Genomic DNA, 26,020 nt, shown 5'->3' on the forward strand with positions numbered 1-26,020 from the left:
TCCAGCAGTGGGGGGACATGGAGTGCAGAAGGGGAGACTAAGAAGGGGGGTACATGGGGTGCAAGAGTGGAGACTCAGAAGTGGGGCGCCTGGGGTGCAGGAGGGGGGACGCAGCAGTTGGGGGACATGGAGTGCAGGAGGGGAGACACGGAAGTGGGGGGCCTGGGGTGCAGGAGGGGGGACGCAGCAGTTGGGGGACATGGAGTGAAGGAGGGGAGACACAGAATTGGGGGGGCACAGAGTGCTGGAGGGGGGACCTAGCAGTGGGGGGACATGGGGTGCAGGAGGGGACATTCAGAACTGGGGGGCCTGGGGTGCAGGAGGGGAGACTCGGATGTGGGGGGCCCAGGGTGAAGGAGAGGGGACCCAGCAGTGGCGGGACATGGAGTGCAGAAGGGGAGACTCAGAAGTGGGGGTCCTGGGGTGCAGGAGGGGGGACCCAGCAGTGGGGGCACATGAAGTGCAAAAAGAGAGACTCGGACGTGGGGGGCCTAGGGTGCAGGAAAGGGGACCCAGCAGTGGGGGGACATGGAGTGCAGGAGGGGAGACTCAGAAGCGGGGGTCCTGGGGTGCAGGAGGGGGAACCCAGCACTGGGGGGACATGAAGTACAGGAGGGGAGACGTGGAAGTGGGGGACCAGGGTGCAGGAGGGAAGACTCAGAAGTGGGGGGCCTGGGGTGCAGGAGCGGAGACTCAGATGTGGGGGGCCCAGGGTGCAGGAGCGGGGACCTAGCAGTGGGGGGACATAGGGTGCAAGAGGGGGGACCCAGCAGTGGGGGGACATGGGGTGCAGGACGGGAAACTCAGAAGTGGGGCGCCTGGGGTGCAGGAGGGGGGACCCAGCAGCGGGGGTCCTGAGGTGGAGGGGAGACTCAGATGTGGCGGAACATGGAGTGCAGGAGGGGAGACTCAGAAGTGGGGTGTCTGGGGTGCAGGAGGGGGGCCAGCAGTGGGGGCACATGAAGTGCAGAATGATAGACTCGGACGTGGGCCAGGGGTGCAGGGAGGGGACAGAACAGAGGGGGGACATGGAGTGCAGGAGGGGAGACTCAGAAGTGGGGGGCCTGGGGTGCAGGAGGAGGGACCCAGCAGTGGGGAGACGTGGTGCAGGAGCGGAGACTCAGAAGTGGGGGGACATGGGGTGCAGGAGGGGAGACTCAGAAGTTGGGGGCCTGGGATGCAGGAGGGGGGGCCCAGCAGTGGGGGGACATGGGGTGCAGGAGAGGGGGCCCAGCAGTGGGGGGACATGGGGTGCAGGAGGGGTGATCCAGCAGTGGGGGGACATGGAGTGCAGAAGGGGAGACTAAGAAGGGGGGTACATGGGGTGCAAGAGCTGAGATTCAGAAGTGGGGGTCCTGGGGTGCAGGAGGGGAGACTAGGATGTGGGGTCCCAGGGTGCTGAAACGGGGACCTAGCAGTGGGGGGACATAGGGTGCAAGAGGGGGGACCCAGCAGTGGGGGGACATGGGGTGTAGGATGGGAGACTCAGAAGTGGGGCCCCTGAGGTGCAGGAGGGGAGACTCAGATGTGGGGGGACATGGAGTGCAGGAGGGGAGACTCAGAAGTGGGGTGTCTGGGGTGCAGGAGGGGGGCCAGCAGTGGGGGGACATGGAGTGCAGGAGGGGAGGCTCAGAAGTGGGGGTCCTGGGGTGCAGGAGGGGGAACCCAGCAGTGGGGGAACATGGGGTGCATCAGGGGAGAACCAGCAGCGGGTGGCCAGAGGTACAGGAAGGGGGACCCAGCAGTAGGGGGACATGGGGTGCATTAGGGGAGACTCAGAAGTGGGGGCCCAGGGGTGCAGGGAGGGGACAGAGCAGAGGGGGGACATGGGATGCAGGAGGGGAGACTCAGAAGTGGGGGCCTGGAGTGCAGGAGAGGGGGCCCAGCAGTGGGGGGACATGGGGTGCAGGAGAGGGGGCCCCGCAGTGGGGGGACATGGGGTGCAAGAGGGGAGACTCAGAAGTGGGGAGTCATTGAGTGCAGAAGGGGAGACCCAGCAGTGGGGGTACATGGAGGGCAGGAGGGGGGACCTAGCAGTGGGGGGACATGGGGTGCAGGAGGGGAGACACAGAAGTGGGGGGCCCAGATTGTAGGAGGGGGGACCTAGCAGTAGGGGTACATGGGGTGCAGGAGGGAAGACTCGGAAGTGGGGGTCCTGGGGTGCAGGAGGGGGAACCCAGCACTGGGGGGACATGAATAACAGGAGGGGAGACGCGGAAGAGGGGGACCAGGGTGCAGGAGGGGGGACATAGCAGTGGGGAGACATGGGGTGCAGGAGGGGAAAGTCATAAGTGGGGGCCCTGGGGTGCAGGAGGGGGGACCCAGCAGTGGGGAGACATGCGGTGCAGGAGCGGAGACTCAGAAGTGGAGGACTCGGGATGCAGGAGGGGGGCCCAGCAGTGGGGGGACATGAAGTGCAGGAGGGGAGATTCGGAAGTGGGGGGCCCAGAGTGCAGGAGGGGGGACCCAGCAGTGGAGAGACATGGGGTGCAGGAGGGGTGACACAAAAGTGGGGCGCCTGGGGTGCAGGAGGGGGGAACCAGCAGTGGGGAGGCATGGAGTGCAAGCGGAGAGACTCAGAAGTGGGGGGCCTGGGGTGCAGGAGGGGGTACAGAGCAGTGGGGGGACATGGGGTGCAGAAGGAGGGACCCAGCAGTGGGGGTACATGGAGTGGAGGAGGGGAGACTGAGAAGAGGGGGGCCTCGAGTGCAGAAGGGGAGACTCAGAAGTGGGGGGACATGGGGTGCAGGATGGGAGACTCAGAAGTGGAGGGCCGGGGGTGCAGGGGGGGACAGAGCAGTGGGGAGACATGCGGTGCAAGAGCGGAGACTCAGAAATGGGGGGACATGGAGTGCAGGAGGGGAAACACAAAACTGGGGCGCCTGGGGTGCAGCAGGGGTAACCCAGCAGTGGGGGGAAATGGGGTGCGTAGGGGAGACTCAGAAGTGGGGGACCTGGGGTGAAGGAGGGGAGACTCGGATGTGGGGGGCCCAGGGTGCAGGAGCGGGGACCTAGCAGTGGGGGGACATAGGGTGCAAGAGGGGGGACCCAGCAGTGGGGGGACATGGGGTGTCGTACGGGAGACTCAGAAGTGGGGCTCATGAGGTGCAGGAGGGGAGACTTAGATGTGGGGGGACAGAGTGCAGGAGGGGAGACACAAAAGTGGGGCGCCTGGGGTGCAGGAGGAGGGACCCAGCAGCGGGGGGACATGAAGTGCAGGAGGGGAGACACGGAAGTGGGGGGCCTGGGGTGCAGGAGGGGGGACCTAGCAGTGGGGGGACATGCGGTGCAGGAGAGAAGACTCAGAAGTGGGGGGCCTGGGGTGCAGGAGGGGGTCCCAGAGACGTGGGGAGATATGGAGTGCAGGAGGGGAGACTCAGAAGTGGGGGCCCAGGGGTGCAGGGAGGGGACAGAACAGAGGGGGGACATGGAGTGCAGGAGGGGAGACTCAGAAGTGGGGGGCCTGGGGTGCAGGAGGAGGGACCCAGCAGTGGGGAGACGTGGTGCAGGAGCAGACTCAGAAGTGGGGGGACATGGGGTGCAGGAGGGGAGACTCAGAATTGGGGAGACATGGGGTGCAGGAGGAGAGACACAAAGTGAGGGCCAGGGGTGCAGGAGGGGGGCCCAGCAGTGGGGGGACATGCGGTGCAGGAGAGAAGACTCAGAAGTGGGGGGCCTGGGGTGCAGGAGGGAAGACTCGGATGTGGGGGGCCCAGGGTGCAGGAGCGGGGACCTAGCTGTGGGGGGACATAGGGTGCAAGAGGGGGGACCCAGCAGTGGGGGGACATGGGGTGCAGGACGGGAAACTCAGAAGTGGGGCGCCTGGGGTGCAGGAGAGGGGAACCCAGCAGTGGGGGTCCTGAGGTGGAGGGGAGACTCAGATGTGGGGGAACATGAAGTGCAGAAGGATAGACTCGGACGTGGGGGGCCCAGGGTGCAGGAGGGGGAACCCAGCACTGGGGGGACATGAAGTACAGGAGGGGAGACGCGGAAGTGGGGGACCAGGGTGCAGGAGGGGGGACATAGCAGTGGGGAGACATGCGGTGCAGCAGGGGAGAACCAGCAGTGGGTGGCCAGAGGTATAGGAGGGGGGACCCAGCAGTAGGGGGACATGGGGTGCAGGAGGGGAGACTCAGAAGTGGGGGCCCAGGGGTGCAGGGAGGGGACAGAGCAGAGGGGGGACATGGGGTGCAGGAGGGGACATTCAGAAGTGGGGGGCCTGGGGTGCAGGAGGGGAGACTCGGATGTGGGGGGCCCAGGGTGCAGGGGAGGGGACCCAGCAGTGGCGGGACATGGAGTGCAGGAGGGGAGACTCAGAAGTGGGGGTCCTGGGGTGCCGGAGGGGGGACCCAGCAGTGGGGAGACATGCGGTGCAGGAGTGGAGACTCAGAAGTGGAGGACCCGGGATGCAGGAGGGGGGCCCAGCAGTGGGGGGACATGAAGTGCAGGAGGGGAGATTCGGAAGTGGGGGGCCCAGAGTGCAGGAGGGGGGACCCAGCAGTGGAGAGACGGGGTGCAGGAGGGGTGACACAAAAGTGGGGCGCCTGGGGTGCAGGAGGGGGGAACCAGCAGAGGGGAGGCATGGAGTGCAAGCGGAGAGACTCAGAAGTGGGGGGCCTGGGGTGCAGGAGGGGGGACCCAGCAGTGGGGAGACATGCATTGCAGGACCGGAGACTCAAGTGGGGTGCCTGTGGTGCAGGAGGGGGTACGCAGCAGTCGGGGGACATAGAGTGCAGGAGGGGAGACACAGAAGTGGGGGGTCCCGGGTGCAGGAGGGGGGACCTAGCAGTGGGGGCACATGGGGTGGAGGGGAGACTCAGAAGCTGGGGGCCTGGCGTGCAGGAGGGGGAACCCAGCAGTGGGGGGACAGGGTGCAGGAGGGGAGACTCAGAATTGGGGAGACATGGGGTGGAGGAGAGACACAGAAGGTGAGGGCCAGGGGTGCAGGAGGGGGGCCCAGCAGTGGGGGACATGGAGTGCAGGAGGGGAGACTCCGAAGTGGGGGGCCTGGGGTGCAGCAGGGGGAATCCAGCAGTGGGGCGACATGGGGTACAGCAGGGGAGAACCAGCAGTGGGGGGCCAGGGGTACAGGAGGGGGGACCCAGCAGTAGGGGGACATGGGGTGCAGGAGGGGAGACTCGGAAGTGGGGGGCCTGGGGTGCAGGAGGGGGTCCCAGACGTGGGGAGACATGGAGTGCAGGAGGGGAGACTCAGAAGTGGGGGCCCAGGGGTGCAGGGAGGGGACAGAACAGAGGGGGGACATGGAGTGCAGGAGGGGAGACTCAGAAGTGGGGGGCCTGGGGTGCAGGAGGAGGGACCCAGCAGTGGGGAGACGTGGTGCAGGAGCAGACTCAGAAGTGGGGGGACATGGGGTGCAGGAGGGGAGACTCAGAATTGGGGAGACATGGGGTGCAGGAGGAGAGACACAGAAAGTGAGGGCCAGGGGTGCAGGAGGGGGGCCCAGCAGTGGGGGACATGGGGTGCAGGAGGGGAGACTCAGAAGTGGGGGCCGGGGTGCAGGAGGGGAGACCCAGCAGTGGGGGTACATGGAGGACAGGAGGGGGGGCCCAGCAGTGGGGGACATGGGGTGCAGGAGGGGGAACCCAGCAGTGGGGGGACATGGAGTGCAGAAGGGGAGACTCAGAAGTGGGGGGCCTTTGGTGCAAGAGGGGGAAACCAGCAATGGGGGGACATGGGGTGCAGGAGGAGAGACACAAAAATGGGGCACCTGGGGTGCAGGAGGAGGGACCCAGCAGTGGGGGGACATGAAGTGCAGGAGGGGAGACTCGGAAGTGGGGGGCCCAGAGTGCAGGAGCGGGGACCAAGCAGTGGTGAGACATGGGGTGCAGGAGGGGTGACACAAAAGTGGGGCGCCTGAGGTGCAGGAGGGGGGACCCAGCAGTGGGGAGACATGAAGTGCAGGAGGGGAGACTCGGAAGTGGGGGGCGCAGGGTGCAGGAGGGGGGACATAGCAGTGGGGGGACATGGGGTGCAGGAGGATGGACCCAGCAGTGGGGGTACATGGAGTGGAGGAGGGGAGATTGAGAAGAGGGGGGGCCTCGAGTGCAGAAGGGGAGACTCAGAAGTGGGGGGACATGGAGTGCAGGAGGGGGTACCTAGCAGTAGGGGCACATGGGGTGCAGGAGGGGAGAGTCAGAAGTGTGGGGACATGGATTGCAGGAGGGGAGACTCAGAAGTGGAGGGCCGGGGGTGCAGGGGGGGACAGAGCAGTGGGGAGACATGTGGTGCAAGAGCGGAGACTCAGAAGTGGGGGGCCTGGGGTGCAGGAGGGGGGACGCAGCAGTCGGGGGACATGGGGTGCAGGAGGGGGGACCCAGCCGTGGGGGGACATGAAGTGCAGGAGGGGACACTCGGAAGTGGGGGGCCCAGGGGGCAGGAGGGGGGACCTAGCAGTGGGGGGACTTAGGGTGCAGGAGGGGAGACTCAGAAGTGGGGGAACATGGAGTGCAGGAGGGGAGACACAAAAGTTGGGCCCCTCGGGTGAAGGAGGGGGGACCCTGCAGCGGGGGGATATGGGGTGCAGGAGGCGGGACCCAGCAGTGGGGGGACATGAAGTGCAGGAGGGGAGACACGGAAGTGGCGGGCCTGGGGTGCAGCAGGGGGGACGCAGCAGTCGGGGGACATGGAGTGAAGGAGGGGAGACACAGAAGTGGGGGGCCCAGGGTGTAGGAGGGGGGACCTAGCAGTGGGGGGACATGGGGTGCAGGAGGGGACATTCAGAAGTGGGGGGCCTGGGGTGCAGGAGGGGAAACTCGGATGTGGGGGTCCTGGGGTGCAGGAAGGGGGACCCAGCAGTGGGGGGACATGGAGGGCAGGAGGGGTGACACAAAAGTGGGGTGCCTGGGGTGCAGGAGGGGGGACGCAGCAGTCGGGGGACATGGAGTGCAGGAGGGGAGACACAGAAGTGGGGGGCCCCGGGTGCAGGAGGGGGAACATAGCAGTGGGGGGACATGGGATGGAGGGGAGACTCAGAAGTGGGGGGACATGGAGTGCAGGAGGGGAGACTCAGAATTAGGGAGACATGGGGTGCAGGAGGAGAGGCTCAGAAGTGGAGGGCCTGGGCTGCAGGAGAGGGGACCCAGCAGTGGGGGGACATGGGGTGCAGGGGGAGACTCAGAACTGGGGGCCTCGGGGTGCAGGCTCAGGCGAGGGTTCCGGACCCGGCACACCACGGGGCCAGGCAGGCGGGCAGCAGAGCGGGGCCGGGGCGGCGCTGGGTTAGGGCTGGAGAAAACAGCCTGTCCCTTCTTGGCATCTGGGAGGAGGTGAGGGCAGCCACTAGGGGTGGGCGCTGGGGGAGAGCTTAGGGGCTGGGCCAGTCTGCTGGGACCCACATAGGAGACGCAGTGCCAGCTGCCACAGCCCTGAAGGCAGAGCTTGGGGAGCCCCCTCCCCTCGGGGCCCTGTGAATCTCACACAGAGCAGCGCTGGGTGCCCTGAGCCCCGAGTTGGTTGGGATCCCAGTGAAACCGCTGGGCTCCGATGTCAGAGAAGCGGGCCTTCTCAAGCACAGGTCTGGGTCCGGATCCCCCGCCTCAGTGTTAGTCAAAGTGGCTCATTACTGACCCGGGTCCCTGAAGCCACAGCTCCAAACACGGCCAGATGCTCAGCAGAACGTGTGCGGGATGGGCCTCCGCCCCGTCCGTCTTTATTCCTCCCGCCTAAAACCACCTCGGGGTGCCTTCTGCAGGAAAATTCACAGGCAGGACGGACCCAGGCCTCCCAGAGGGCTGTGCGCCCTGCCCACCCCCTACTCCTCTCCCCATCCATTCCCTAGAGTCCCTAACAGGCCGGGTTTCAGGGGGCTGCAGCCCAAGCACGCGTGGATGGAGGACCCGCGGGGGGTTAGTCCAGGGAGTGGCCAGGAGGAAGGTGAGGGGCTCCAGGGGGTTGCTCACCTGCCTCTCGCTCCCTCCACCAGGACCCTCCTCCACCCCAGCGCAGCTCAGGACCACTGCAGGGCCGCCCGGATCCAGACGTGAGCCCCACAGTTAGACGGACTCCTGGGCTGTCTGAACCCCCGCCCCCGGGACGCTCTGGGTCAGGGGGCGCATGGCGTACGGGGCGGACGGGGCGCCGGCACCTTGAAATCTGACGGCGGTTCTACACCTGCAGGTGCTCTCCACCCTCTGGACACCATCACTCCCCTGCTTTTCCTCTGATCTCCAAGAAAATGGGAGGGACACTGGGGGCCCGGGGAAAACCCTGTCCAGGACGCGAGCCCGAGGTCCTGGGGGCGACGCTGAGCCACCCACACGGACGTAATTCAGGGCCACCAGCAGAGCTGCAGCCACGGCCACCTCCCGGGGCCCGGGCAGCACCGAGGTCGCTTCAGCTGTGGTTCTGAAGGGGACGAGCGTGCTGGTTCTGAGGAGTAGATGCAATGCACAGCCTCACCCCGTGGAGTCCCTAAAAACCTGCCCTGAGGCGTTAACTCTGCCCCAGAGTTGCCGGGACCTTACGAGGCATTAAATCCCCCGGCATCTGTTTCGGGTGACATGTCTGTAAGCTCAGCACACAGGCTGACAAGGAGTAGGTGACAAGAGGACAGCGGTTAAGTGTCCAGAGGATGTGACAGCTGACCACATGAGGCCACCTCGGGGTCCTCACCCTAGGCCCTGGGGACATTCTGGCCACCTCAGGCCCCTCCCCCAGCACGGTCCTGCCTGCTGCCCCACTTCTTGTAAGTGTCCGGCCCAGCCGAGGTCCAGCCCGAACCCAGGCCTCCTAAGAGGCTCAACCTCACTGTGGCTTAACACACACAACCCTGGGAGAAACCCAGAGACTTCAACACGCCAGCCCGGCCTTCTGTCCCCCCAGCTCCAGGATCCCACTGAGCAGGCCTGGGGAGGCTCATCCTGACCACCGCCTGACCATCCTTCATGAACCAGAACAAGACACCCTACTTAGGCCCTCGGAGCATCACTTCCACCCACCTTGTAAGGACGGCCCTGGCCCAGCCACGGACAGGCATTGCCCACTTTACAACTGTGAGCCCGGCTCCGAGAAACTCGTATGAATAAAAACCTGAATGTAAAGGGTCGCGTAATAATCTCAAAATCCCTTGAAGGGAAGCAGGATGGATCATTTGGAATTTTCCCTGGACTTATTCTGGTTTTCAAATTTTCAACAACACACATAAGAAATCTTTATCACCTGGAAAAATCATGCTTTGTAGCAGAGGAGCCTGGAATTATAAAGTGGGAGAATCCCGTCCTGCCTGAGGGCGCATGAAACATCACAGGGCGGGAGCACCGACCTTGGTCAGGACCCACCGACGACCGCTCCCCGGGTCCCCACCACCCCAAGGGGGTCTAGTTAGGTGACAACTAGGAAATGAACTTCCGCTGCTTCTACTGCAAGCGTGGAGTGAGCATATTCAGATCCAGCTATGCAGGAGGAGCAGTAAGACAGTGACGACATTCATTTTGCGACAGACATGACCTTTCAACTCAAGAGCTTGAGCATCGATCAGGAGCTGAATTAGTCCCACAGCAGCGAAAGCACAGACGGTGTCACCGGGGAGGCACAAGCAGCGGCAGGCAAGAGGGCAGGGACGCGGGTGAGGAGGTCCAGCGTGGGGACACAGGCGACACCGGAGGGCTTTTTAGTAAAGAAACTGCGGAAAGTTTAAGAGGCTCAGGAAAGCAAGAAACAAGCATTGCTTACCACATAAATTCTATTTTAAAAGCTTTTCTTTTATCTACCAGCACTATAGAGACAGATTTGATGCCATGGGTTTAAGGAAAAAAGCTTAGAAAAACAGTCACAAGATCTACGTCTTGCAAGGAAAATAAGATGTGAGAATTTACTGAAAAATTTTAGATGCCGAATTTTTTTAAAAAGGGAGTGATGCATTCTGTGTTAGATACTGATCTTCAAACTCCAGTGTGATTTCCCAAGCGTGATTTACAAATACAATGATTAAGAGGTATTTCTGTGTTTTGTTATGGCCTTTTGGCTAAAAAAAAAAAAAACCAAAAACACATTCAAATAACATCAATATTATTTTCGATGTGCTTTACCGTCCCTGTCCACAAAGGGGAAGATGAGGGTGAGGCTATCGGCTGAAACCAAAAGTGATACGATGGTTTAAAAGAGGATTCAGGTCAATGAATAAAATCATAAAATCTTTAGTCCAGCTTCTACCCTCGAATATCAAAGCACGGGCCAGTGGACCCAGGATTTATCACAATAATGTGTTTTAGGCTTTTGGTAAATTTAGCTCAGCCAAAAAAAAATAAAAGGCATTTAAATGAATATCCACGTCACTGTGACCCAAAACTACCCGCGCTACAGATGACGTCACCCTGGCCGCGGCACAGGAAAACAGTGGCAAAAGATCTTTGGAAGCCGAATCGGTGATTGTCAGACTTTCTTTTTTTTTTTTTTTTTTGGCTGCGTCAGCATGTGGGGTCTTAGTTCCCCACCAGGGATTGAATCCGCGTTCCCTGCATGGGAAGCGCGGAGTCTTAACCACTGGACCTTTTTTTTTTTTTCTTTTTTTTTTTTTTAACTTTTCAGCAAACCACCCTAGCGCCCTGGTTCTGTCTCGAGTGCACAGGTAGATAAAAGCGGGCCAGGCGCCCTGGGTTAGGGTCTGCGGCACCTGCTCTGCTGCCAACACTCACGTCGGTGATGGTGTTGAGGGCGGTGTCTGCCCCGATGCTGAAATCGGAGCCGGGCACGTTGTTGGAGACGGTGGCGGGAACCATGACCATGGGGACGCAGAACTCCTTGTGCTTCTCCCGGGCGGCCGACAGCTCCAGCAGCCCCAGGTAGGCCTGCAGATGAGTGTGTGCGGTTGTGGGGATGGCACGGGGGTGGGGAGGGAAACGCATCGCCATCACGGGCAGTGCTGCGCCCAAGGTGAGGCTGCGGGTATTGTCCCGTCGGGGTGAGACTAAGCCGCTCATGGGCGAGAGTCTGTTTGAGGTTCTCATATTTTCTTTAAAGGAAACAGAAAGGTCATCATGGGACTGATCTCGGCTGAATATCAAAAATGAAGGTGGACAGTCCAACATGTAGTTAAAAGATAATGATCTGGCCCCATCACTGCCCTCCTCTCTGAATAGCCAATGGGCTTCCAGTTCAAGAGAGAAGGTCTTCTCTACAGACTCGACAGAGGTGAGAACTCCCTGAGCGGACGGACCCCAGACACGGAGTCTAGCTTTCGCTTCCCGATCGAGTCCCTTTACATAGCTGGGCCAGTGTCTGTCCCCGAGTGCTGCCACCTCTCATTCTCTGCATCACCATTACTCAGTGGCCGCTGGGCCCGAGGCTGCATGACCCCTGGTCACACCGAGGGACAGACGGCACGGTGCTTACGGGAGCCGGAACGGGGTCCCCACCCAAACCGACAGCGCTAGCCAGCCAGCAGGGGAGCAGAACGTACCTCGAATCCACCGATCATCAAGAGCGCGTTGATGCCATGGATGCGCATCTGAGCGGCGATGTCCTCCAGGTACTTCCCAGGGAGGGTGCTGGGGACGTTCAAGGGAGGGGCGGTCAGGCAGGACCCCTTGGTGCCCCACCCTCCGAGGCTGAGCTGCACGGCACCGAGGGACAGGGGCATGTCCGCTCCCTCGTCCACGCTGCTGGCGGACAGAGGGGCTGGGGAACCACACGCGGCAGAGTGGCCAGCAGTCAGGTCTCAAAAGAGGGTCTTTTCAAAAGAAAAGGGGAAGAAACTTTGCAGCTGTCCAACACCTGGATCTCAAAGAACCCTGCTGCCTGGTTAGGAAAAACAATGAACCACAAAAGCTTTCAAGTGTTCACGACGATAATTGGATGGAAACTTCCAGTTTTTGAGTCACGTACAGAGTACATGTACCTTACCCCATCTAAGCTCATTTAAAGTCACCTCCACGCACACTTGCTCATGTTGTCCCGTTTTACCACCTGTTCAAACGCGGCCGGCAAGTGGAAGAGACAAACGATAGTCAGCCGGGCCCCATCCGGAGACCAGCACCCACCCCGATCTTTCCCTTGTGCTGTCTGGGGAATCAGGGGGTTTATACTTGGGGTGGACATAGAGAAGTCATAGGGCCTGGGTGGCCAGGGCACATGAGTGGTCATGATGTCGACTACAGGGTCCCTGCCAGCGTCTAAGCGTCGTTAGAACACGCTGCCAGCTGGCCCCTCCAGCCACCCCAGAGCGGCCCCGGGGTGGGGCTCGTGCAGCAGACCATGCTGAGGCATTACAGTTGGTGGGAAGAGGCGTAGGAGGCAGCCGATAGGGCCCTGGCTCCTAACTGGAGCTCCGCTGTCAGAACACCATCCCCCGAGGGCGCTGGGGGGTGACAGGACCAAAAGAGCTGTGGAGAACTAGGCCAGCTCCACAGATTGCTGGGCGACGCGGGCACCCAGCTTCACAGCAGGACAGAGGCTGGGACGATTCCCCTGGGCATCAAACAGGCTAACACTCATACGGAGTGCAACACTCGTTAGGCTTAAGTACCAAGTGCTTTCTTTCCACGTTAAAACGTGCCACATAGTGACGGCTGCACCCTGAGGTCAGAGAAGAAACAGCTTCGTATTAAATCAGCGCCTCGGGAACACACCCCATCCCCGGCTGTGCCCGAGAACAGAAGCGGCTGCACTTCAGAAACGTGGGGTTTTGTGTGGAGCCCCCCAGGTCCTCCCTCCGGCTGTGGGGACCTGGCGGCTCAGGCCTGCAGTCCCCACGACACTGAGCCGCCATCAATCCTGTCTACACAGCAAGGTCACCGCAGCTCAGACATCCCTGTCTGCATCACCTCAAGCGAGATGAGGGGTTTCTGCCACCACTGGGTTCTTCAAATCAATGGAAACAAGGAATCATCAGAGGAAGCCGTTCCCAGGTCCCCTGCTTTGTCTCTTTTTAAGGCCATATCTCATCAACTCCCCAAAACACAACCCGGCTCCCTCCCGGACCGGAGCCAGGACGTGAACCAATTCCCCCTGGGCTCCTTTACGGGAACTTAAAGCAGCAACATCTGCACCAGCTGCTCTCCGCAAGAACGTTCAGGTCAGAATCGAGACAGCAGAATTACCGTTTTGTCCCAAGAATGGAGCCGCCTTGGCCGGTCCAGCCACCGACATCTGCCCAGCCGATTTCCTTTATCTAATGTGCAAACAGAAAGAAACAGCTGCAGCGAAAAAGAAAAAGGAATTAGAGAGCTTTAAAAACAGCTCAGATGTCCGCACCTCTGACAGGCTTCGTGTCTGTAAGGATTTGAGAAATGTTAGGAAACGGCTTTCATTTCAAGGCTGAATGAGCTGAGGCCGGAACCGGATTCTAAGGCTCAACAGTTGGGAACACGGACAGGCAAAGCCCCCCGCATGTAGGAAGGACCCTGCATCTTGTTCCCCACCATGCCTATCAGAGGCATGCTTTAGTTAGCCAAATCCCACCATTGCGAAGTAAAAGAAAAATTAATATTACAGTTTTCTTAATTAAACTGAGATTAAAAAAACACTTCTTAAAAATTGAGAACCACCTACGAGCACCGATAAATGCCCACTAGGTGTTTGCACAACACCCCACAGCCATAACAGCAAAACGCTTTCCCTTCCCCCTCACTCACACACTCGGGGCGGCCACAGTTTGGAATATCACCAGCCTCCAGACACGCACCTTCGCCCAGGTCTCCTGAAGGCCCCGCACGGGGTGTCACCTGCTCATGGGCACCTCCCACTCCATCCAAGTCCCAGCGCCTCTCAGATCTCCCATGTCCCTCAGTTGCAACTCATTCCTGCCTCCTTTCTTCACACCTGTGCGTACTTAGTACTACAGCAAATCCTATTGGCCAGGCCTTCAATATGCACCCAGACCATGGAAGACTTCTCACGGACTCCGCCGTCGCCAGATTGGACCAAGCCCCCCGCATCCTGCCTGGGCTATTGCAGAAGTTCCCCAACTACTCTCCTGCTCCCCTACTCCTTCCTCTTATGGAAATCTGTCAGAATGCACCACGCCCCTGCTCCAAACCCTCTTGTCTTTTCAAAACAAAGGCCAGACCCTTTAGGATCACCTACAAACCATCCGGCCCTCGCCTCCTTTTCCCTCACCCCCTTCCCTCCTTTCCCCTCGCCCCTCTGCTGCAGTCACGTGAGCCCCTCCCACCCGACCCCCCAACAGCTCAGGGCCTTTGCACCGTCCGCCCTGCCTGGGACCAAGGTCCGGTGTCCCCGAGGGCATTCGCTCAGCCCTTCACATGTTGGTCAGGGGTCACCTCCCAGCAGCACTGGCTGGGGGGCCTCAGTGAAGACACCCATGGCACTCCAACCTCCTCCCCTGCGTCTTTTTAGCCCCCGTCACATTCTGATATGCTGGAGAGTTCACTCCATCGATTTTTACCTCTGTCATCTCCCTCCCTGAGATGCAGGGAGTCTTGTCTGCGTTCTTCACTAATTTGGTTCCACAGCCTAAGAACTCATTAAGTAGCTGCTGAGTCACTGGGTGAATAAACACAGTCACCCCCTTATCTGCAGGGAGTGTGTTCCAAGACCCCCAGCGATGCTGGAACCCTACATATCCATCTTTCCCTATACGTACATGCCTGGGATCAAATTTAATTTATAAATAGGCGCAGTAAGAGAATATCCAAATTGCCAGCATCACCCGTCTTGCACTTTGGGGACATTATTAAGTAAAGTAAGGATCACCTGAACTTAAGCACTGCCATACCATGAGGGTCGATCTGATCACCAAGTGACTAACGGGCAGATACCCTGGACGAGAGGATGATTCATGTCCCGGGAGGACAGAGCTGACAGTTGGAGATTTCATCATGCTACTCACAATGACATGTAATTTAAAACTTACAGGTTGTCTATTCTGGAATTTTCCATTTAATATTCCTGGACCACAGGTAACAAACCGCAGAACTGAAACCTCGGATGAGAGGGGACCAGGAAACACCCGGCTGAGAGCGTAGTGTCTGTAGCCTCACCACGTGTTTAGCACCCTGCGTCCTATGACCTTGGTCTTGTGAATTAAGTCTCGGTGCCCCAGCTTTCTCATTAGGAAAATGGGGATAGTATCTTAGATTACTGAGAGATTCAAATGGGTTAACATAGTAAGTAAATCGCGGAGGAGCAGTAAGCGTATTCAGTAAGCACTCAAGCAGTTAATCTTCTCCCTAGGTTTTTATCGGAGTGGGTGCTCAGCGCGCTGGCCTTGCGCATCACCCACGGCATCTCATGCACACCTCACTGCAGCCTCGTGTGCACGTGCTCCCCTTCCCACCTAATGCCCGGGTCCTCGGACCCCAGAGAGGCCCTCCCTACCACCTTTGAGAAATCCGGAATCTGCCTTCTCAGCAAGGACCTCCCTCGCCAGGCGCCCCCGGGACTCACCTGGCCTTTGGCGAAGCCCTCAAAGCCGTCGTACACAGCGAACACCTTGTGTCCGTCGGCAATGCCCACGCGCACGGCCGCACGCACGGCCGCGTTCATGCCGGCGGCGGGCGCACCCACGTTCACGACGCCCACGTTGCAGTTGCTCTGTAAGTCGGGAGGTGGGGCGTGAGGGTGTGTGCGGGCCGCGGCGGATACGGCTCACCCCGCTGCACCCTGGAGCCGGAGCGTAAGGGCTGAGCGCGGGGCCCGGGCGCCGGAACTGAAAAGCCGAGTCGCCCAGGTGGGAGGGGGCAGGAGGAAAGGGTCGGCGGGGCGCAGGGTGGTCTCCTGGGAGCCAAGACCCGAACTGGCCAGGGCAGAAGGGCACCCAGGCCAGAGCAGGACCCAGGCATTGCCGGAGGCGGGGACGTGGCGCACCGCAACGTCTCCTACCTTAGGGATCTGGGAGTCCGGCAGCTTGATGGCGAGCCGCTTGTACGTGTTCAGGTTGTTCTCGAAGCTCCTGGAAGAAAAGGACGGTGCCGGACCAAAGGTTAGAATGTGGATGGAGCAGTATGGGCTCATCTGGGGAGAAGGGGCCCAAGAGGACGCTTGTGCCGGACGCAGATGGCCCGCAGGTGCCAGCTTTGTGTCCGGGCTCTCAGGAACGGCGGCCTCGGGTGTTCCCAGTGACTGGAATGGATGTCCTCTAAGGGGCTGAGGGGCAGGGCCGTTTAGGATGCAGCAAGTTTCTTCCCCCAAATGCTAGCAGCCACATGCCACTCTCTATCCTAATTTCATCAGCTTCTAAACGACCCCCTGACCCTGCCAAAAATAAACAAATTTCTCTGTAATTAGTCACCAGGACCATCGACCTTTAGGAACAGTGCCTGGACTGCATACTGGCTTAATTTCTGACTTCTTATGTTGATACAGAACAAGCACCGCCTGGAGGCACATTCTAACACCAGGCCGGACGAACAAAGGCCCCCAGTAAAACAGTTTTTTTCAGAAGAGTCACCTTCCTCGGAGTCGCACAGCGTCCTTAAATCTCCTCTCATCCATCGCCTTTTGTACTTCCTGGGTCTTTAAGGAAATAACGAAAGGAAGAAAGAACATGTCAAGACGGTGCATCCTCAGATCCAGGCTAGGGACCTGGAACCAGATTGGTCCTTCCATCCGGGTCCCTTCACGTCCAACCTTGTAGCCGGCAGCCTGGGGTCAGCGAGCCTGCACTGCCTGGCTATGGGGGGAAGCCTAGGCCGCCCACCCAGGCTGCTTCGTAGAAAAGGACGAGGTGGGACCACCGGCCTTGCCAGAGTAAGCGGGTCCTGAAATCTTAGGGATTCCGGCCCATGAGAGCGAGGCCACAAGGAAGCGGATCTCCCAGGCCAGGCTCTGAAAAATCCCCATTTGACGCTGGTGAGGAAAGAACAAACAGAACCACCCCTGTCCCTGGGGAGCGGAGGACGCAGGTGACGCTGTGGCAGGGGCGGGGGGCGGACTGTCCCAGGGGGGCGGAGTGCTTCGGGACCAGCACTGGCCCCCCTTCAACCTCAGGATCCCAGGCAAGTCACCCATCGCTCTGAGCTTCCGCTTCCTCCTCTGTGTGGTGAGGAAAATGCCCCTATTTCCACTGTCACTGTGGCGGCCAACGCTGCAGGCCCTGAGGAAGATACCTGGCAAGCAGTGGTCAGCGAGGGGCTGGCTGTGGGCTTGTGAACAGTCTGGCTGAGGCACCACGACGTACGGTCGTTCAAGGACAAGCTAGTGGTACCTACTGGCTGTCTGTCTCAAAACGGACAGACAGACACTGGACAGAAGAAATGTGCTCACAATAAACTGCTGCTCATCATTCCACGTTCTGTTCTTTTGAGCCACAGTCTCACAGTCCACATGCATGCACACACATGCACACACACTCATACACACATGCACACACACCCCCTCATACAGACACACATGCACACGCATGCACACACCCTCAGACACACATGCACACACACTCATACAAACATGCACACACATGCATACCCTCATACAGACACACATGCACACACACGCACACACCCTCATACAGACACACATGCACACACACGCACACACCCTCATACAGACACACATGCACACACGCACACACCCTCATACAGACACACATGCACACAGTGCACACCCCCTCATACAGACACATGCACACACATGCACACTCATACAGACACATGCACACACACGCACACACCCTCAGACACACATGCACACGCATGCACACACATGCACACCCCCTCATACAGACACACATGCACACACACGCACACACCCTCATACATGCACACACACGCACACACACGCACACACCCTCATACACACATGCACACACCCTCATACAGACACACATGCACACACACGCAGAGACTTCCTTTACTGCCATTGGCTTTTGGAAAGTATGTTTCTAAGGGGTGACTTTCAACAAGTCCTGTGACTTAATTACTTAATTACCACTCTGTACATGTTATAAAATACATACACCTCAGAGCCACTGGGAAGACCAAATAAAATGAGAGTCATGAATAGACTTTGAAAAATAAAAAATAGTAACAATTCCTAACGCAACTCCACGGCCGCCGCAGCTACTGGACGGTCAACTGGAAAACCATCCCCTGCTTCCCCACGGCCACCGGCCTGCGCTCCACACCTGGAGGAGGCGGCGCATGTTGGGGTCCCCCGAGTCGGCCATCCCCGTGTCACATCACAGGTGTGGGGGCCTCGGGGACGGGAGGGCGGGAGCAGCTGACCCTGGAGAGGCTGGATGGTGCCCTCCCCACCCCGAGAATCCCCCCCCGGTCCCTGCAGAGCCGTCTCCGGCCTCTCTGACCCGCTCACAGGAAGCGCCCGGGCACCCCGAGGACACCCCCCCCGACAGACTAGACTCGCTGAGGGGGCCCTCGTGCTCGGTGTCACGGGCCCAGGGAGGGGGCCCTGGGACCTGGGGAAGGTCATCCACCCGTGCTGGGGAAGGTCACCCCCCTGTGCTGGGCAGGGCCCGGCCCTGCGCTCACCATCTGCACGCATTCCATCAGCGGCAGCCGCACTGCCTGGTTCCCGCTCAGCGACACCACGCAGGCCGGGGTCTCGGGGGTGGCCTGGAGGAGGGCGACCACGGCCTCCACCCCCATGCGGCTGGCCTGGTAATGACATCACGATGGTCAGAGCTGGCCCCGTGCCCGCCCGGAGACCAGCCCGGCGCCCACAGACAGAGGCCCCCCTCGTTCAGATGGGACCAGCCGCATTCTCAGCTCCTCCGTCCTCAAGGACCCCTCGTTCTTCCTGCACCGAGTCCCTGTTAGTCACTCAGAGCCCTTCCCGCTTACTTCTAACCCGCCTCCAACAAAGAGATCAACTCCGCTAAGAACCGGCGTGCTGGGGGGCGGGGGGTCACAGGCGTGTGGAGCAGGAAACCGAGAACTGGACTCGGGGTCTCTGTGGTCCCTGGGTCCATTGCTAGAAACCTGCCTGTGGACACCCCCTTTCCACCTTCTGGGTTTGTCCCCCACGTTTGGCAGGGTCCCTCAGTGTCTGGGTCACCAGGGGCCTAGGAACCCCCCTCGGCTAGCAGGTCTCCCTATGAGACTACGGACCGTAGCACCCTAGGGACAAGCCACCCGGCTCTGTGGGCAGAGATGCCCTTTACCAATGGCTCTACTCAAGATCACCCAGTCTTCGTAGCAGACTGGTCCCTTTGCGATCCCAGAAGTGTTCCTTTCCTTGTGACGATGCCTGACCATTTCCAGCCTCACTTACCAAAATCCTGTCAAAGGCTGAAGGCGTCCCACCTCTCTGCACGTGTCCAAGGATAGTCACCCGAGTGTCATAAGCCAGCTGTGTGACCACGAGCTGAGGGGAAACACAGGACATGGCCGAGCACATCAGCTTGTTCTAGGGACGGGGGCTGGGAGCAGGGGAAGGTCTCTCTCTCCTTTCTACACATCTATGTTGAAGAATGTTCTAGTTTCTAAATTTCACTTCCTGAAAGAATGTTTAACGGCTTGCTGAAATTAATATTTTTTAAAGAATACTTTTATCATCAAATAAAACCTTTGTGCTCCTACCTCGCAAGTGAACATAAGTAACACAATTTTTAAAAAACACTGTTTCTATAGCTTGTATTTCAAGCATATACTTTGTAAAAATATAAACATTTCCCTGAAACCACCTTGAATTTGTAAGGTTGTGTTTGAAAAGCATGATACAGTAAAATCAAAGCGTCCCCTCAGTCCAGGGCCCAGGTGAACCCAGCCAGGTGGCCGGGACAGGCTACCTGTCTTGACTGGCCCTCATTTACTTTATAAAAATGATGGGGCTGGGTCATAGGAATTCCATGGTCCCTTTTGGCTCTAATATTCCACAATCCAATCTCAACTTCAGTTAAGTGGGAAGGAATATCTTTGCCCTGACTGTATTGATTACTTCTATAAATACTGGCAGATGACTTTCACAGATATTTTGATAATCAGGTGAAAAGCTGGTCAGGGAATACGTAAAAGGCATCAGAGAAACCAACTTGCAAAGCCAAGGTGATGATGTGCTTTGCCCTGATGGGCGGCTTCCACCAGAGCCTGAGTCTGTCTCCCCAGCACTGTGTCCAGAACCTGCCCAGTTACCTGGGCAACCGGGGAGCACAGCAGATCCCTCCTGGGCCAGACAAGCCAGCACCCGCCGACCAAGCCCAACAGGACTCGGGCAACAGGACTGCGGGGTCGGCCTCCATGCAGGGCGGAGAAGCAGTGACTAAGGCCAGCCGAGCGGCTTTCTCTGTGAGTAAGGCCATGCTCAGCTGATGCTCCAGTGGGAGAGGGAACTCTGCTGACCTCCTAGCTCCTGGGCAGCCGGCACCCAGAGCTGGAACCTTCTAACCCCACCCGATCGCATTTCCTCCGTCTCTGTCAGGGGAGCCCGGGGCCTTTGGGAATATTCCCAACAGTATTCCAGAGGCAGGGGCTTTCCAGAAGCCAGGAGCTGTATGATTCTGATGCCAATAAAGTTATGAGTCATTATGAACATATTTTTAACGAGCAAGAAGAACAAAAAGTATTTAAATAATAGCGCATGGTTCCAGACTCCCGCCCTGCCCGGGGTGTCTAAATCTCCCGTTTCTAGACAGGCTCAGGGGGTGAGAAGCCTGAGACACTCACCTCCTTGATTTGCTCAGAGGTGATGGGTTTGTTTTGGGTGTCGATGGCTCCTTCGGCCACAATGATGATGTTCAGTCTTTTTTTCCGGGCACGGTTCTAAGGAAACAGAAGATGAAATCCTCAAATGCCTAAACCATTCTTAACGACACAACAAGGGCCTCTGCCCCACCTGAACCGGCCTCTCTCCAGGGAGAAACGGTCACCTGATTTCACACGCGGTGTTTCCTAAGGACACGGGCAGGTCAAGGTGCCCTAGGTGAGCAGGTGGGACAGGCCTGCAGACGCAGAAGCTGCTGTGACATCACCACAGGCGGAGGCCGGCCCCCGGCGCCTTTGACCCGGACCCCCGGACGGGGATGAGCTCCGAGGCTGGGCTCTCCGGGGAGGGGGGTCTCTACTGCAAACCAGGCCCGAGAACTCCCCCAGAAGGCAGAGCTTCCTGCCACCTCACCTCAAGGAGGTTTGCATGTAAAACCATACAGTTATAGAAATAATGGAGAATAAAAATCAGTGCTTAAAAACCGATTCTCGCCTTTGTGATGGGCAGCGCCAGCCCCGGGCCCGGGCAGGAGGGGCACAGAGGGGAATGCGGGGCCCAGGCGGGGTCGGAGCCGCCCTGCAGGAAAAGCCAGGCTGGCAGCGTCCAACACTGGGGGCCACAGTGCCCCTGGGCTCACGGCCAGCATCCTGCGATGCCCCAAATCACTCTCAGTGAGTCTGTTCTCCATCAAGTCCCCAATCAAGGACCCTCCTGTGGGGGGGTGTGAGCTGTGTGGGGTGGTGAGCCCAGAGTGGGCAGCACCTGAGGATGTCAGCCAAGGGGGCTCGGCCCGTCCTGCATCACAAACACACATGCTGTCTTGTTGGTTTCTGATAGATATTAAATGTGCTACACTTTTTTTTTTTATTGGCTACACCACGTGGCATGCGGGATCTTAGTTCCCCAACCAGGGATTGAACCAGTGCCCCCTGCAGTGGAAGGTCAGAGCCTTAACCACTAGACCACCAAGGAAGTCCCCAAATGTGCTACACTTTGAAGAACTTATTAATCAGAGTAGTTTCTAAAAGGTATAAAGATACGACAACAAGAATGATTATTTTAGCATCACTTGAAAGAGCAAAAATGGAAGTAATGACTGGTTCACAAATATGGAATTGGCGAAATAGCCATACTTCATCCATAAAATACAATATTCCAAAGTGGCTAAAAAAATATAATGGGGTCGGGGTCATCCCTGGTGGCGCAGTGGTTAAGAATCCACCTGCCAATGCAGGGGACATGGGTTCAAGCCCTGGTCCGGGAAGATCCCACATGCCACGGAGCAACTAGGCCCGTGAGCCACAACTACTGAGACTGCACTCTAGAGCCCGCGAGCCACAACTACTGAAGCCCATGAGCCACAACTACTGAAACCCGCACACCTAGAGCCTGTGCTCCTCAACAAGAGAAGCCACCGCAATGAGAAGCCCGTGCACCGCAACGAAGAGTAGCCCCCTCTCGCTGCAACTAGAGAAAGCCCGTGAGCAGCAAAGAAGACCCAACACAGCCAAAAATAAATAAATAAATTTATAAAAAAATAAAAAATAAAAAAAGAATGGGGTCACCTATCCACTCAGGTGGGAAGACAGCCAGCTTGTCTGTGTAGTTCATTGACTGCCTCCTGGTCCCCCACCCGGATGGAGTCACTCATTCACTGAATCCTCACAAAACCTCTAAGGAGCAGCAGCATGACCCCAAGTTACAGCTGAGGAACTTAGGACATGAAGGGGAGGTCGTCTGTCCAAATATTGTTTGCCCCGTGGGTGGCAGAGCCAGGATCCAGCCCTGAGACTTCTGATGCCCCTGAGTCCTTTCCAACTTTATACCGAAATGCCCATGATTGGGGGATGCTCTGGGGCTTGCTTCCTGGGCCAATTATCCGGTAAGGTGTTTAGAGAAACTCTCACAGTGCTACACTGATAACCGACAGAAATTAACGACAGGCACTACAATATCGAGTGTTTCCACCCAAGTGAGCTTAAGCCATTAGTCTTAACTCTGCCAGCGCTTAAGGGGGGATCCAAACACGTCCTAGCTGACAGGGCACTTTACAATGTCTGAAACTCAAGGAGGTTTGCAGATAAGACCATACAGTTACAGAAATAATGGAGAAACCTAAAAATCAGCCCCACGGCCTCACTGCTGATCTTCTGACCAGCCAGGCGCTTCCTCACGTCCAGGGTGCTTCCGGCTCTCTAAGGGCGTTAGACCTTGGCCTGTGCAGTGTCATCGTCAACGAGGGCAGGGACTCGGGAGGAGAAGGGACAGATGCAGGGACAGGCACATCCCTCAAGTAATGCCCCGTGGAATGGCAATTAAGTGGATGTCCTCAGCGCCACGATGAAGGACCTGCCTAACAGGAGGGCCAGTGCTCGACTCCTGCAACCAGCCACGTACCTTCCCACACCAGCTGGCCGGCACAGTACGCCGCCCAGGTCCCCAGGTCAGAACCAAGAGATGATGAACTCGTTTGTTACTTCAGTGGTCACAGTCATCCCTGGGACGTGCCCCTGGCCTGCTGCAGCCTAGAGCTCCAGCCTCAAAAGGGTGCATGATTCTCCGTAGTAAAAGGACAGCTTTACCAACAGTTTCTTACAGAGGTTCTGGGTCAGCAAAGCTTATTTGATTTGTTGCTGGAATTCCTTTCTTGGAACCCATCCCCTTGAAGGCAATGGCCATGTCTTATGAAACGTGGGTCCTGGTTGTATGCAATGCTTACGTGTTTGCTGAATACAACGATAATTAGCCTCTGCCATGTTTACTTTTTTGCCTATGGAACAGCGATAACATGGTTATGAAAATAAGAGAAATTCCATACGCATTGGGATTTCTGTCCCGAAAGCTAACCGTTGTTTTCTACGAGGCCTCGCATGCCTTAGTTAGAAGGCTTAACTGGAGGAAATCTGCCCGACACTGATAATCCACGGGGTGAAACCCAAGCCCAACCCACAGACAGAAGGAAGGAAAAGCCTGGCTCAGAGGAGACAGCAGCCCAACCCACAGCAAGGCCAGCACGGTGGGGACCCCGCAGCGGAAGGAGCTGTCACCACGTGTGCCACACGGCAAGATGGGGGATTCGGATGGAGTCAACACACAGGTCTCCCGTCCCTGTTACGTGGGATCAGGGAGGCACCATGTTCCCCAGACCCTGGGCTCTCCCATCACCTCCTCTGTTTACAGCTGCAGCTGCTGCTTTGCGCGAGAAACACAAAAGCTTCAGCTGTTTTCCCTCGAATCACTCTTTGCAACAGTGGGAGGTGGATGGACGCATGAGGGGTCGAAGCCCCCAGCAACCAGCCTGAAGCCACTTTGAGCAGAAAGCTGTCACGTGTCTAAAACTCCGTCCAAACCGAACATGCTAACGGCCACCGCAAATCACGGCCGGGGCAGCGCAACCAGAATCGCTGGCAGTTAAAAGAGGCAAAACGTGGGTTTACCTCTGAGAGTTTGATGCACATGTTTTCCTGCCAACCTTCTTCTGGTGGAGATTCCGGAAGGAACACCCAGTCGGCCCCACAGGCCAACGCACTCACCAGGGCCAGGTACCTGCACGGAGACAGCAATGACCTCGTGGGGCTGCGCCGGGCACCCCGAGCTCAGGGCCGGCCCCGGCAGACAGGACGCCGCTGGCTCCTCGGGAACCCTTCCTGGCACCTTCGTGCTAGGGTGCGGGGCCCCGCAGGGACTGTGCTAGGGGTCCTCTCCATCCCAGTCGCATCCGCACGTACGTACCCGCAGTGCCTCCCCATAACTTCCAGGACGAAGGTCCTCTGGTGGCTGGAAAAGAGATGAAGGAAACATCCACTTAGCACCACCGGGAAGAGCAGGAAAAGCAGACAGAAAAGCCTGCTTTGTATTTACAGCAGGTACCTGAGCTGCCCCGCAAATGACCCACTTTCTACACAAGCAAATGCTGTTGTGAGTGTGTTTCAAGCTCTTTCGAGCAAAGGGGCTGTGGCAGCGAGCAGCACCTCCCGGTTGTGTTTTATAGCAGGTGTGCTTGTGCCAGACACGTTCACGCTACCAGGACACGTGTGTGTGCTCTTCCCAAGACAACGGCTCTGCTGGGCAGCGTCAGCTGCTTCTCGGGCCACAACCGTGGGTTGGAGACCGCCCGCAGCAAGGCAGGACACGACAGTCACAGAGTCGGGTCCACACCCGGCACATGTTCCATTTTCTCTCTCACGTGGCTTTCGTGAAAGTGCTTCGGAAACCCAAGGGCCCCACAGAAGGCATTACGGTAAAGGTTCTGCCGCGAGTCTACAGCACGGGGACAGAAGGTCTCTGCCCCATCTGCATGCTGGGAAATCCACAGGTGAGAAGCGGAACGGGGGGAGGCTCGCCCAGCTCTGACGACAGCTGTGCAAACTCGGGGCTTTACTTCCTGCGATTCCTGCAGGAGAGCTTTGGGTAGGACTTACATGTAATGCTGACTTTGTCTCTTTCTTTTTTCTAAATTCTCTCCAATGAACACGTCTTTCTTTTACAATTGGGAAGCAGTGACTTTTGAAAATTGAAAATAAAAAGTAAACCAATACAAAATTGTTTCTAATATCAAGTGACAAGGCTTGTGGAACCTTCCAGAGCGGGCACTGAGGTCTCCGCAGCCCATGTCTCAAGCCCAGGGCCGCCCGCCCGCCGGGTCCCCACGGTCACCACCTCTGGGCGGTCGTCATGATGGCGTCCACCACCTCGATGATGCGGTGCAGGGCAGAGTCCGTGCCGATGGTCATGTCGGTGCCGCAGAAGTCGTTGTCGATGGATCCCACCATCCCCACCACGTTGAGGTACCCGTGCTTCTCCACCTCCTCCGTGCTGATCTTGCCTGTGGGGGGACAAGCCGCACGCCCAGGATGACGCGGGGAGGGGGGTGGAATGCACGCTTCGACACGGGTTTCCTACCCACTGTATCAGATCTGTACGCGACCCGATCCTGCATACTGACGGAGAGAAAAGCCACACAAAGGTGGAGCTGGGGACAAGATAGGAGCAGTCATTTGACACCCAGACAAGAACACCGACCCAGGTGTAAAAACTAAAGGAAGGAAGGATCGCACGCTGCAATAGGTGGATACAATCTGACTTCTGTCTGGCAACGGCCTTGGAAAACGGCCTGGCTCCGAATAAGACACGTCACCACCCCAGATCTAAGTCTCAAAGAATATTGTACAACTGGTATACTGACTCCTTACAGGCCCATGGGGGCTAATTAGTTGGTAGAGATCTACTTAGTGCTCTCAGGAAAGACCACCGGGGATGGTAGAGCTGCTTAAATGGGACCAGAAAGGTCAAGGTCAAGGGGGAGGTAGCTATCCCTCTCCTGAGTTACCACCCCACGCGCCTGCCTTACACCAGAGCACGGTGCAGAGACATCGTTAAGTCCTTTGCTGCTGGCGTCTGACAGCCCCTCTCCATTCCCCAAACAGACATCACAGAACTTGGGGTC

General features: G+C 58.2%; 1 protein-coding gene across 1 annotated transcript in view; it reads right to left on the reverse strand.

Annotated features, from left to right (window-relative positions):
- Positions 1-26,020, reverse strand: part of PFKP (phosphofructokinase, platelet) — a 72,765-nt gene that overhangs the window by 10,519 nt on the left and 36,226 nt on the right. The window contains exons 5-16 of the mRNA XM_057544428.1: positions 25,234-25,399; positions 24,307-24,351; positions 24,012-24,120; positions 20,535-20,630; positions 19,144-19,236; positions 18,402-18,527; positions 16,367-16,431; positions 15,799-15,868; positions 15,364-15,510; positions 13,056-13,126; positions 11,417-11,504; positions 10,653-10,805 (exon numbers count right to left, since the gene is read on the reverse strand). Coding sequence (XP_057400411.1) covers positions 10,653-10,805; positions 11,417-11,504; positions 13,056-13,126; positions 15,364-15,510; positions 15,799-15,868; positions 16,367-16,431; positions 18,402-18,527; positions 19,144-19,236; positions 20,535-20,630; positions 24,012-24,120; positions 24,307-24,351; positions 25,234-25,399 — 1,229 coding nt within the window. The remainder of the gene's footprint in view (positions 1-10,652; positions 10,806-11,416; positions 11,505-13,055; positions 13,127-15,363; positions 15,511-15,798; positions 15,869-16,366; positions 16,432-18,401; positions 18,528-19,143; positions 19,237-20,534; positions 20,631-24,011; positions 24,121-24,306; positions 24,352-25,233; positions 25,400-26,020) is intronic.

This window comes from Balaenoptera acutorostrata, chromosome 3 (genome assembly GCF_949987535.1).
Source record: "Balaenoptera acutorostrata chromosome 3, mBalAcu1.1, whole genome shotgun sequence".
NCBI classification, from domain to species: domain Eukaryota; kingdom Metazoa; phylum Chordata; class Mammalia; order Artiodactyla; family Balaenopteridae; genus Balaenoptera; species Balaenoptera acutorostrata.